Source organism: Pan paniscus, chromosome 2, assembly GCF_029289425.2.
Source record: "Pan paniscus chromosome 2, NHGRI_mPanPan1-v2.0_pri, whole genome shotgun sequence".
Taxonomy (NCBI): domain Eukaryota; kingdom Metazoa; phylum Chordata; class Mammalia; order Primates; family Hominidae; genus Pan; species Pan paniscus.
Window position 1 is genome coordinate 165240463 of NC_085926.1, and position 12210 is coordinate 165252672.

Below are 12210 nucleotides of genomic sequence, written 5' to 3' on the forward strand. Positions count from 1 at the left end.
AGGTATGCTGATACAAAATGATCCCTACTGACTAAACTCACAGGACCTACTGGGCTGTTGGATAAAGGCTGAAACAGTTTACAACTATCAAATTTGGCTACACTTTATATTAACCACAAATGACAGCACAGGTTAAAGAATATAAAGTGTAATCACCGTCGCCTAGAATACTTGCTTTTTATATAGCAATGCTTAATATTCATCTGTTGGATGTCTTTCCTAACTTCTCAAATTAGGAATGGATTCAGCAGTCAACAAAGCCTTATGACTTTAATGGTTAACAAAACAATAAAAAACTAAAACCACTACAAGATTGGTTAGTGAGAGCTAAGAAAAAGAGATGTCTGACCAAATGGCCATCAAAGCCAAAGCACGACAACAACAACAACAAAAACTTTATGCACAGGAAAATGATAAAAACAATAAGACAAAAAAGCAAGTTGACTGAAAAAAGAAGTGAAAGGTTAAACAGAGACTAGAGATAGAAAGAAAATGGCAGAGAGCTACAAGACAATTGATTAAAATCAAGAAATGATGACAGAGAATGGGCAAGACCAGAATAAAGGAGAAAAATTAAGTACTAATCAGAATAGTGAATTTCTGAGGGGGAATATATCATCATAAACACTATATCAGCTATTTGAGGCCTCTTTCTTATCCTATTTCTTATAATAAAGGTGGTTATTATAACAGGCATGAGTCACTCACACATAGTGAAACTGTTCACTGTGCTCTATTTATAGGAGGGAGTACGTAGTACAATTTGAAATAGTTTCTTTCAAAAAACATCTATCTAATTTATTTATTATTGTATATATTTAAAGTATACAAACATGTACATGATGTTTTGGTATGCATGTACATGCACATGACATACATATACATGTAAAATGATAACTACCATTGAGCATATTAACATATCCATCACCTCACACAGTTGCTTTTTTTTAGTACTAAAAGCACCTATGTATAAAAAATGGAATATTATTCAGCCTTTAAAAAGAAGATATGTTTAACTATGACAGCATAGATAAACCTGGAGGACATTACAGTAAATGAAATAAGCCAGACACAGAAAGAAAAATACTACATGAAACCACATAAATGCAGAATCTAAATTTTTTTAAAAAACTTTTAATTTAAAATTTTTGTTTTATGAATAAAGGGACAAATTCACTTTAAGAATTAGCTGAACAAAAAGCTGTCTCCTTCAAAGTATTTTATTCCTTAGTAATTCCGTTAGGTGAAATAATGTTATAAAAAAGAGAATAACATCATTATAGGTTTAGCTCCCAGCACAGGAAGTCTGTGTATGCTCTTTGCTAAGTGCCAACCTCACAATTCCACTTCCCTAGTAGACAATACACTTCCTAGGACTCTCCCCAACAACAGCACCAAGTAGCAACTTTGGTCTCCACAGACGGTGTGGAAACATAAAGGAGTAACATGAACAAGGAAGAGACATAATTCTTTATTGTATTTAACTTTAAATTTATATACATAAAAGAATCCCAATATTTGAAGAAGCCTTTAAAAGAATCATGGTTCCTTGCCAAGCTCTTTGATTTGTGTACATATTATGCAATCCATGTATGCTAACTTTTAGAGATAAATGTATATTCTACAATGAGATTTATTAGGAACTTAAATACCATTTTACTATTTGTGGCTTACCAACCTTCCCTCCTCTGCAATTAAAACCAAAGAATGTGATGCTGGCAGTATCTTAAATGTTCTTGCCATGAAAGAAGGAAAGAGAGAAAGAGAGAAAAAGAAGGAAAGATGAAGGAAGGAAGGAAGGAAGGAAGGAAGCAAGGGAGGGAGGGAGGGAGGGAGGAAGGAAGGAAGGAAGGGAGAAAGAGAAAGAAAGAAAGAGAAAGAAAGAAAGAAAGAAAGAAAGAAAGAAAGAAAGAAAGAAAGAAAGAAAGAAAAGGAGGGAGGGAGAGGAGAGAGAAAGAGAAAGAAAAAGGAGAGAAAGAGAAGAGGGAGAGAGAAAGAGAGAGAAGGAGAGAAAGAGAGGAAAGAAAGAAAGAGAAGGAAAGAAAGAAAGAGGAAATTGTGATGTAATGTGAAGTGATAGAAACATTCATTATGATGAATTTGGAGATTATTTCAAAATGTGTATCTATATATATGTCAAAACATCAAATTATGCACCTTAATTGTACACATTTTTTATTTGTCAATTATGGCTCAATAAAGATAGAAAGGGAGTAGAGAGAGTCTGTAGATTGCCATAAATGTTCTGTGCAAAAGAACTATGTAACCCGAAGGAAGTTATACAAAAGAAACAGTGAACATACTATATATATATGAAGTGTATATTCGGTAGATATTTTATCACTAATTTAATCCAATCTACATTTGGAATTTTACAAATTTCCAACCTACAATGATCACTTTCTTCTGTTAAGATACAGGATACATACACTTTAATAATATTAACATAAAACAAAATAATGCTCAATGTTTAGAAAGCATACTGTATGTCATGTTGCTTTCAGTAATTATTATCTGCATCTGGATCACAATAAGCCATATCACAGCAAAGTCTATCTTTTGAAATTATGTGGGAGGGAGAGGAAAAGACAGGGAGGGAGAGAGAGCAAGAAGAAGAAAATCAAATTTGGATAAATCTTGAAGCTCAGATACTGAAGGAATGGAGCCATGTCTCATTGTTCTTTGTATCTCCTATATCAGCTAGCACAGGGCTTAACGTCACTGAGTGATAACTCAGAAAATGCGCTCAATAAATCATTGAATGAAAAATTCCTAATATGAACTCATCTGTGATAATTTTGTTACAGTATTTATCTACAAAGTAGAATGCCTTTTGTTAAATTCTATATTATTCATATATTAACAATTAGACTCATTTTGTATCAATTAATTTTCATTTCTTATGACTATCTGATTGTAATACCATGAGAGAGAGAAGTAGCAGGTTGGTTTTTGTTTTTTTCTCCCTGCGTCCTTTCTGCCCAGAAGCGCTAAACATTGAGTGGTCACTCAAAAGTCACTGACTTTGGTGAATATTAGTTAGGTATATTTTACATTTTGTGGTTATCATTATTTGGGTCATCAGCACCCTTGATGGCTACTGATATTTATTAGCATGTTCAGGTAAATGTAAAGATTGAAATCTACCAGTAATCTTTCTAAACACAGATCTGATTATCTCTATTCCTTTGCCTACAGATAATATTAAAGCCCTTAACTAATTAGGAGTAGGATCCTACCATTATTCATCTCTATAAGGTCACAGCCTAGCACATGCCCTGCCTTCTAGAAAGTACTCAATAAATATTTGTTGAATAAATTACTATAAAATGAATAAAATCTATGACAAAGCAATGCATCATTAACTGTAACTAGTGTAATGCCATGTCTATATCTAATTCTATTTATAGTTTAAGTATTAGAATCTTAAAGCCACTTGACAGGGTTTGAGTTTAGGCTTTTCCAAAATCAATGATTATATAAGGATAAACAAAAGGTCCTTATATGTACAGAAGGAAAAATAGAAACCTGAGAGATAAGCGTTCCTAAATAATAATGGGCAAAGATAAATAAGAACTAATTTTTAAATAAACTTGAAAACATAAGAGATTTATATCTAAAAACTATAGAAATAATATTTAAAATAACCTGTGTTCATTTGAAATCACAATAGATAAAATATTTTCTAATTTTTAAGTGTCAAGTTCACAGTCAGAATACATAATCTGAAGACTCTAAGCTGTTTCTGCAACTACGTTAAAACAGTTTAAATAGTAAAATAGAGTCTAGATTAGTATTCAATAAAATAATTTTAAAATATCCATCAGGATTGTCTGTATATAATAGAATTTTAGAAATTAGCGTAAATCATCCTGAGTTCTAGATAACTAAAGACATTTTAAATGTCTTTATGTGGAAACATTTTATAAACACACTACAAGTAAATCATTTTAGAAAGCCATACCTGCAAAAGAGTTGTTCTGTGGAGCTTTAGTGCCCCTTTCTGGTGAATTTTAGCAAAGCATCCTGAACAATAATCTTCTCCACATTCAAGGCATACCTAAAAAGATATTTTTTAAAAAATTATACAATCTTATGAAATAGTATGATTTTTAGAAAGTGTTTGCATAAAGATGTCTTGTTTTTTAATATTTATTTCTCTAATTAAATACCTATATCATCAGAATTGAGAAGCCTGTCCCAGGCTTCTCAACTAGTCCCTTAACTGGGACTAGTTGTCCCAGTTAAGACTTAAATCTTTGAAGAAAACTAATTCGAAAACACTAATTATTCTCATATCAAAATAAATGTAGTTTTAATGTAGGTTTAGGGTGTATATTTTAGATGCATGGATGTATGCATAGTTTCTGAATAAACTATAAAACAACCAGTAGCCTCAGGTCAAACTTCTTGACCTGGTAAAAACTAAACAGCATTATCTCTGGGTGAATACTCCTTCATTTGTATGAGTTATTTTATCTTTCTGTATGGATTTACATGACATAATTAGTTTCAAGTGATATGCATACTCTTTGCCCTCCAAAATCCCTATACACTTCCCTGGAAGGTACTCCTTTACTGGTGGTTCGCAAAGTATGGCTTTAAAATTTTTCTTACAAGCATCTCTAAAGGAAAAAAAAAAGTATAAGAAAAAAATACTAGATGGAACTACATTACCATGTCTGTGATGTTAATAACTGATAAAATGATTATGGGCAAGTTTATACTTAACTTCCAAATTATGATGTTTAAAAATGTAATTTTAAAATTGTTGGACAAGTTAAATAATGTAAAATACTTGTACCTATGATGGTGCCAAGCAAAACTGAAACTAAAGAGAAAAGGAAATGGAAATTGGATGTCAGGTTCAAGATGGATGATTAAATGCAGCTTGGGTGTGCCTTTCTATAGACAGGAGCCAAAGTATCAATTAGATATTCACATTTCAAATAGATTGCCTGAGAGAGAACACTGGAATTCAGAAGAGAGATGATGGGAGACACCAAGGGTGAAGAAAGAGAAACAGGGCTTCCTGCTTGGGGTCACTGGGACCTGGACCCAGGGAAGGAGTAAGTGAAGGATTTCCAATGCTCCTCATTCCTACCATGGACCTCTGCAATCCTAACTATGGAGAGATCTGGGAGCCCCATAGGCCTCCACACTGGCCTAGAGAGGTGCCTGGATATCACACAGAGGAATGGCTAGAATTCATGTGAAGTCCCATAGGCTTCCAAGTGCTGAGCAGCTGCACTAAGGTGCCATTCCTGGAGCCCATACCCCAAGGGTCTGAGTCCTGCCCAGAGACCACTGGTGCCCTTCCTGTCTGCAGGGCTGGGGAGCAAGAGGGGAGGCTGGGTGTTCTCATGCTCTGCCACTACTGATGCATGACCTGGTGCATTCAGATCAGGCACCCCATTCCTGTCAGTCTCTCCCAAAACTGTCTGCTGGCCCTTCCATTAGAGAATGTTCTGCCCTTCCTGGTGGCTGGCCCACAACATAGCCATCGCTGACCCACCAGTGTTCAGCTGGTGACCCGGGATCAGTCCACCCCTCCTTATCACAGCCAGCTAAGGGGAAGGTATATAGCGTCAAATGCCTACATCAAAAAGATAGAAAGATCTCAAGGAACATAAAAAAAGAGAACAAACCAAACCCAAAGCTAGCAGAAAAAGAGAAATAACAAAGATCAGAGAAGAAATAAATAAAATTGAGCTAAAAAATGTAAAAAATCAACAAAATGAAAAATTGGGTCTTTGAAAAAATTAATGAAATTGATTGACCGCTAGCTAGATTAAGAAAAATGAGAGAGGATTCAAATACGCACAATATGATAAAGGTGACATTAAAACTGATATCATAGAAATAAAAAAGATCATCAGAGACTACTATGAGCATCTCCACACACAAACTAGAAAACATATAGAAAATGGATAAATTCCTGGAAACGCATAGCCTCTCAAGATTGAAACAGGAAAAAATAGAAATCCCAAACAGACCAATATGAGTAGTGACGTTGTATCAGTAATAAAAATTTTCCCAACAACAAAAAGCCAAGATCAGACAGATTCACAGCAAATTCTACCAGTCATAAAAAGAAAAATTGATACCAATACCACTGAAACTATTTCAAAAAAATCAAGGAGGAAATACTCCCTACTCATTCTAAGAAGCCAGGGTAACCCTGCTACCAAAGCCAGGCAAGGACACAATAAAACTTAGAGTCCAATACCATTAATAAACATAGATACAAAAATTCTCAAAAAAAAAAAACTAGCAAATTGAATCCAACAACACATCAAAAAGATACTACTCCATAATCAAGTGGGTTTTATCCAGGGGATGGGGGATGTTTCAACATATGCAAACCAATAAATGTGATTTACCACATAAACAGAATAAAAACAAAACTATATGATATCTCATTAGATGCAGAAAAAGCATTTGATAACATTCAGCATCACTCCATGATAAAAACCCTCAACTACCTAGGCGCAAAAGAAACATTCACAAAATAATAAAAGTCATAAGACAACAAACCCCAGCCAACATCTTACTGAACTGGGAAGTGTCTAAAATGCTGCCCCTAACAACTAGAAAAAGACAAGGATGCCTACTTTTACCACTTCTATTCAACATAGTACTGGAATTCCTAGCCAGAACAATCAGGCAAAAGAAAGAAATAAAAGGCATCCAAATTGGAAAAGAGGAAGTCAAATTATTTATGTTTGCTAATGATGTTATCTTATGCCTAGAAAACCCTAATGGCTTCTCTGACACACTCATCAATTGATTGGATAAAGAAAATATTGTAAGATATATACCATGGAATACTACTCCACTATGAAAAAGAATGATTTTACATCTTTTACAGCAACATGAAAGGAACTAGATGGAGGCCATTATCCTAAGTGAAATAACTCATAAACAAGAAGTCAAATACTGCATGTATTACTTGTAAGTGGGAGAGCTAAACAATGGGTGTTAACTAAACACATGGACATACAGAGTAGAAAAATAGACATTGGACACTCCATACATTGGAAGGGTGGGAAAGGGGTAAAGACTGAAAAATTACATAGTGGCTATGATGTTCCCATTCAGATGGTGGGTACTAAAAGCCCAGACTTCATCACTACACAATATATCCAGATAACACAACTTCACTTGTACCAACTAAATCTATAAAAATAAAAATAATAATAAATTATAACAGAGCAGTGATATTATATGTTTTATCTCATTTAATCCTCACAACAACTCTATAAATTTACAATCACCATTGTATCTCCATAATGAAGAAGAGATAACAAAAGAACATAATGATGAAGAATTTGTCCAGAGTCATACAAGCTAATAGTGGTGGGGACAGAAATTCAATCCTACCATGTGGCTCAAAGCTTAAGCTCTTAACCACAACAAACATTACTAATCTTTAAATTAATCATTTACAATAAATTAAAATAGTAATCAGTTACAGACACTCTTCAACTTACAATGTGGCTACTGCCCAATAAACCCATCATAAATTGGAAACATTGTAAGTTGAAAATATATTTAGTACAAATAACCTACTAAGCATCATAGCTTAGCCTAGCTAACCTTAAATGTGCTCAAAACACTTACATTAGCCTACATTTGAGCAAAATCATCTAACACAAACCTATTTTATAATAAATTGTTGAATATCTTGTGTTTTTTTTAACCTTCACGATCACATGGCTGACTATGAGCTTCCTAGAATCGTATTACACCACATATCACTAGCCTGGGAAAATATCAGAATTCGAACTTTGAAGTATAGTTTCTACTGAATACACACTGTTTTTACACATCATAAAGTCAAAAAATTTTAAGTCAAAAATGGTAAGTCAGGGACCATTTATATTGAAAAACCTTGATAAAATCCACGATAAAATAAAATTCAGTATTTAAAAAGAATGCATGGTCTGGTATGTATCAAAATCCAAATATATGTTTTTCAAGTGTGATTAGCTACAAGATGATGGAATTTTTACTTCATCTGAAGAAAAACAAACACTATCCCTAGCATAGAAACTAGTCCCCTCTTCGCATTCTTGTTTCATGAGCTTCATTCTTCTAGAGAAATGATAAAAACATTATCTAAAATCCATAATTTTAAGTGTAAAATAAACTTTAAAACTATAATTTTATATAAATACATGGTTATATCATTATATTAATATGGATTTCAAAATATATTCTGCATAATTTTTATTTAATATAACTTGCTAATTTTAAGTGAATTTCTCCTAAACATTTGGCACTGTTTTTACACTATAATGCAGAAAACTGAAAATGAGTTTCAGCATATAATTCTAAGCCAAGTATCTGTTAACAACATACTTTTAGTAAAAGTAGCCAAACGAATATTTGTAGACTGGAAGATCAATGCTGGACTTGCAGAGTAAGCTTACATATTTTGTTATACAAGGATATTTGGATTAAAATTGAGTTAAAATTACCTCCAATTGGAAAATCCTTTTAGGCAGTTTGTACAACTGGCAGAAACATGCTAAAAATGTAAATAAGGACTCCTTTCCACCACAGATGCTTCCTCAGTGATGGAATATCCAACTGCAGTTTTAACAAATATCTTGTTAATTTGATGAATGCCAGATCAGTTGTGCTAAGCTTCAGAATCCATTGAGTTTAATTAAATTATTCACATTTGCCAAATTAATATATAAGAAAAGTGGAACTTTTGGGCTTCGTCTTTGCCATCAATATATGTAAATGGATAGGTCATTAAAAAATTTGCCAACAACAAAACACACTGTTTATTGTCTTCCGTCTGTGTGCTGGACACAATGCTAAATATTTTACATGTATTAACTCATTACGTGTGATAACTTTGAGGTACAGATTACTGTTATCCGTAGTAACCTATTTCACAAATGAGGAAACAGAGATAAAGAGGGATTAAGTCATTTGCTGAAGGTCACATAGCTAATAACAGGTAAAGTTGAGTTTCAAACTCCCAAAACACAAGCCCTTAACTCCTATCTCCCATACACAATTTTCCCTGGTGAAGGCCAAGGAAATATATATATATCTATATCTATATACATAGATATAGATATCCTTTATATATATATTCATATATACACATATGTGGCTTTCAAATATATATATTCACTCATTATCCAGTCAGCATAACCATATGCAATAACAGATGCTAAGAACACAAGATAACATCAGAGTTTAACAATACCATGGTCTACTTCACTAAATCTGCCTAATTTGAATTTTTAAATAGCTTATTATTATGTTTTGACAACTAACATGGGATATTCTTTTTATTCAAATAAAATAACACTCTTTCTCAAAATCATTTTAAAGAATGTTTAAATTCTTTATTCTAAATTCTGGCTTGTCTACACAGTGTTTTTCAGGTAAATCAGCTGTTTAATCACTGCATACAATGTCACTCTCCTGTGCTTTCCAGCCAAGGCACCTGCTGCTTATCTTGTCTGGGACATCCTTCTTCTTACTTTTCCTTCTTTCTTGAAAAACAGATCCTTTATTTTCGGGTCAAGCCCTATCTACTTGTGTCATACTGTTCAAGTTCCATGGCTCAAGCGCTTACCACAGAGTAGGAGTCACAAAAAATATTGACTCATAGCTCCTTTATAATTCCTTTTCAGATCATTAGAAGCAGATCCCAACAATTTAATTCAACCTGTAAGCGCCTTTTAGCTTTCATACTTTTAACTTAAGAAATATTAGCATTTGTTTATAATTCTTACAAATTTCTGGACAGCAATTTTTTTAAGATTCCTTAAATTATTGCCGAACATCATATCAAATAAGAAAATAATATAATGTAATAAGAAGAGTATTCTACTACCAAGAGCAGGGGTTTTACATTTAATATTGTTATTAGCTCTTTATTAGATGTGCAGCATTCGAACTCAGAGTCCAGTTAAAATTGCCATTAAATAAACCTAACAATATAGATTTAAGTCAGAAATGATTATGGCTAAGTTCTCTAAAACTGTAACATAATATACAAATATTAGTATACACAATCATTAAATTCTTTGAAGAGGAAACTGCTTTTTACCTATGTGTTATATTTAAAATTGCAAATGATGCTGCAGTACCTTCAATGATAACTGAAAGGAAAATATGTGTAAATTAAGAGAATGTCTATATTATGAAATAGTTTCAAAGAAATAATTCATTCGTTAAATATTTGTTGAGTGCCTACCACACTGCAGGCATAATTCTAGGTGGTAGGCACACAGCAGTGAACAAAACTATACTCCTACCCTCATGAAGTTTACATTGCAGATAAGTAGAAAATAAATAAACATATAATCAATGATGATCAATATTACATAGACAAATGAAGTAGCTTCACAAAACTGGAGAGTGCAACTCAGCTTTTACTATTTTACAAAGGGCTATCAATGTAAGTAACATTTGAATTGATATTTATTGATATGAGGAAACTGTGAGGGAAGACTATTTATTGGAAAAAGATTAAGGGCTTAATTTTGAACACATTAAAATAGTGATGCCTATTAGACATCCAATAAAGGTGTTGAGTAGGTAGATTGAGCCAAAACTTCAGGGGAGAGGTATAAGGTGGATGTGTAAATTAGGGGATGATCAATATAGATAGGGTCTTTAAAGCCAACAGAGGGGTTGAGATTGCTAAAGAGTAGGTATAGATGGACAAGATTAGAGCCCTGTGGCATTCCAACATTAAGAGGTCAATACAGAAAACCGGCAAAGAACAGAGAAGAAACAGATATCAATGTCAAATGAAATCAAGAAATCATAGTGTCCCAGAGGAAGCCAGCTGAAGAAAGTCATAGATAAGGAGAGGGATACTGTACCATAAAATATTCCTAATACATTAAGAACTGAGAATTGACCATTGTATATGAGAATGTGGAAGTCACTGGTTGACCTTGACAGAAACAGTTCCTGGATAGTAGTGGAGACCCAAGACTGAATGGAGAGAATTCAAGAGAGAATGGGAATCCAGTGATTCCAGTTCTAGGTATACACCCAAAAGAACTGAAAGCAGGGTCTTAAAGAGGTATTTGTACACTCATGTTCATAGCAGCATTACTCACAATAGCCAAAAGGGGGAAGCAACCCAAGTGTCCACCAACGGATGAATAGTTAAACAAAATGTGGCACATACATACAAAGGAATATTATTCAGCCTTAAAAAATAAAGAAATCCTATAAACCATGCTGCTATAAAGACACATGTACACGTATGTTTATTGAGGCACTATTCACAATAGCAAAGACTTGGAACCAACCCAAATGTCCAACAATGATAGACTGGATTAAGAAAATGTGGCACATATACACCATGGAATACTATGCAGCCATAAAAAATGATGAGTTCATGTCCTTTGCAGGGACATGGATAAAACTGGAAATCATCATTCTCAGTAAACTATCGTAAGAACAAAAAACCAAACACCGCATATTCTCACTCATAGGTGGGAATTGAACAATGAATACACATGGACACAAGAAGGGGAACATCACACTCTGGGGACTGTTGTTGAGGGGGGAGGGATAGCTTTAGGAGATATACCTAATGCTAAATGACGAGTTAATGGGTGCAGCACACCAGCATGGCACATGTATACATATGTAACTAACCTGCACATTGTGCACATGTACCCTAAAACTTAAAGTATAATAATAATAAAATAAAATAAAATAAAAAAATTAAAAAAATAAATCCTGTCATTCCACAATATGAATAAGCCTTGAGGATACTATGCTAAGTGAAATAAGCCAGTAACTAAAAGGCAAATAGTGTATGATTTTACTTATATGAGGTAGAGTAGTCAAATTCTCAGAGACGGAAAGTAAAATACTATTTACTAGGGGATGGGGGGAATGGGGATGGGGAAGTGATTGTTTAATGGATACAGAGTTTCAGTTTTGCAAGATGAAAACAGTTCTGTGAATGAAGCATAGCAATGTTAATATACTTAATGCTACTAAACTGTATACTTAAAATAGCTAAGTTGACACATTTTATGTTATATGTATTTCACTATAATGTTTTAAATGTTCATGAAATTGGTACCAATGAGAAGTTAAAGAGCAGTCAGAAGTCATAATTTTCTGTAATTTTTTCATTTCACATTATAGCTTTTAAGAGAAGGATATATAGTCTAGGCGTGGTGGCTCACACCTGTAATCCCA

General features: G+C 33.5%; 1 protein-coding gene across 15 annotated transcripts in view; it reads right to left on the minus strand.

Annotated features, from left to right (window-relative positions):
* Positions 1-12210, minus strand: part of ZBBX (zinc finger B-box domain containing) — a 140327-nt gene that overhangs the window by 106423 nt on the left and 21694 nt on the right. For all 15 annotated transcript variants that reach the window (XM_057301954.2, XM_055110640.3, XM_055110643.2 and 12 more), the window contains one exon: positions 3965-4060. In XM_057301954.2, the coding sequence (XP_057157937.1) occupies positions 3965-4060 (96 nt within the window). The remainder of the gene's footprint in view (positions 1-3964; positions 4061-12210) is intronic.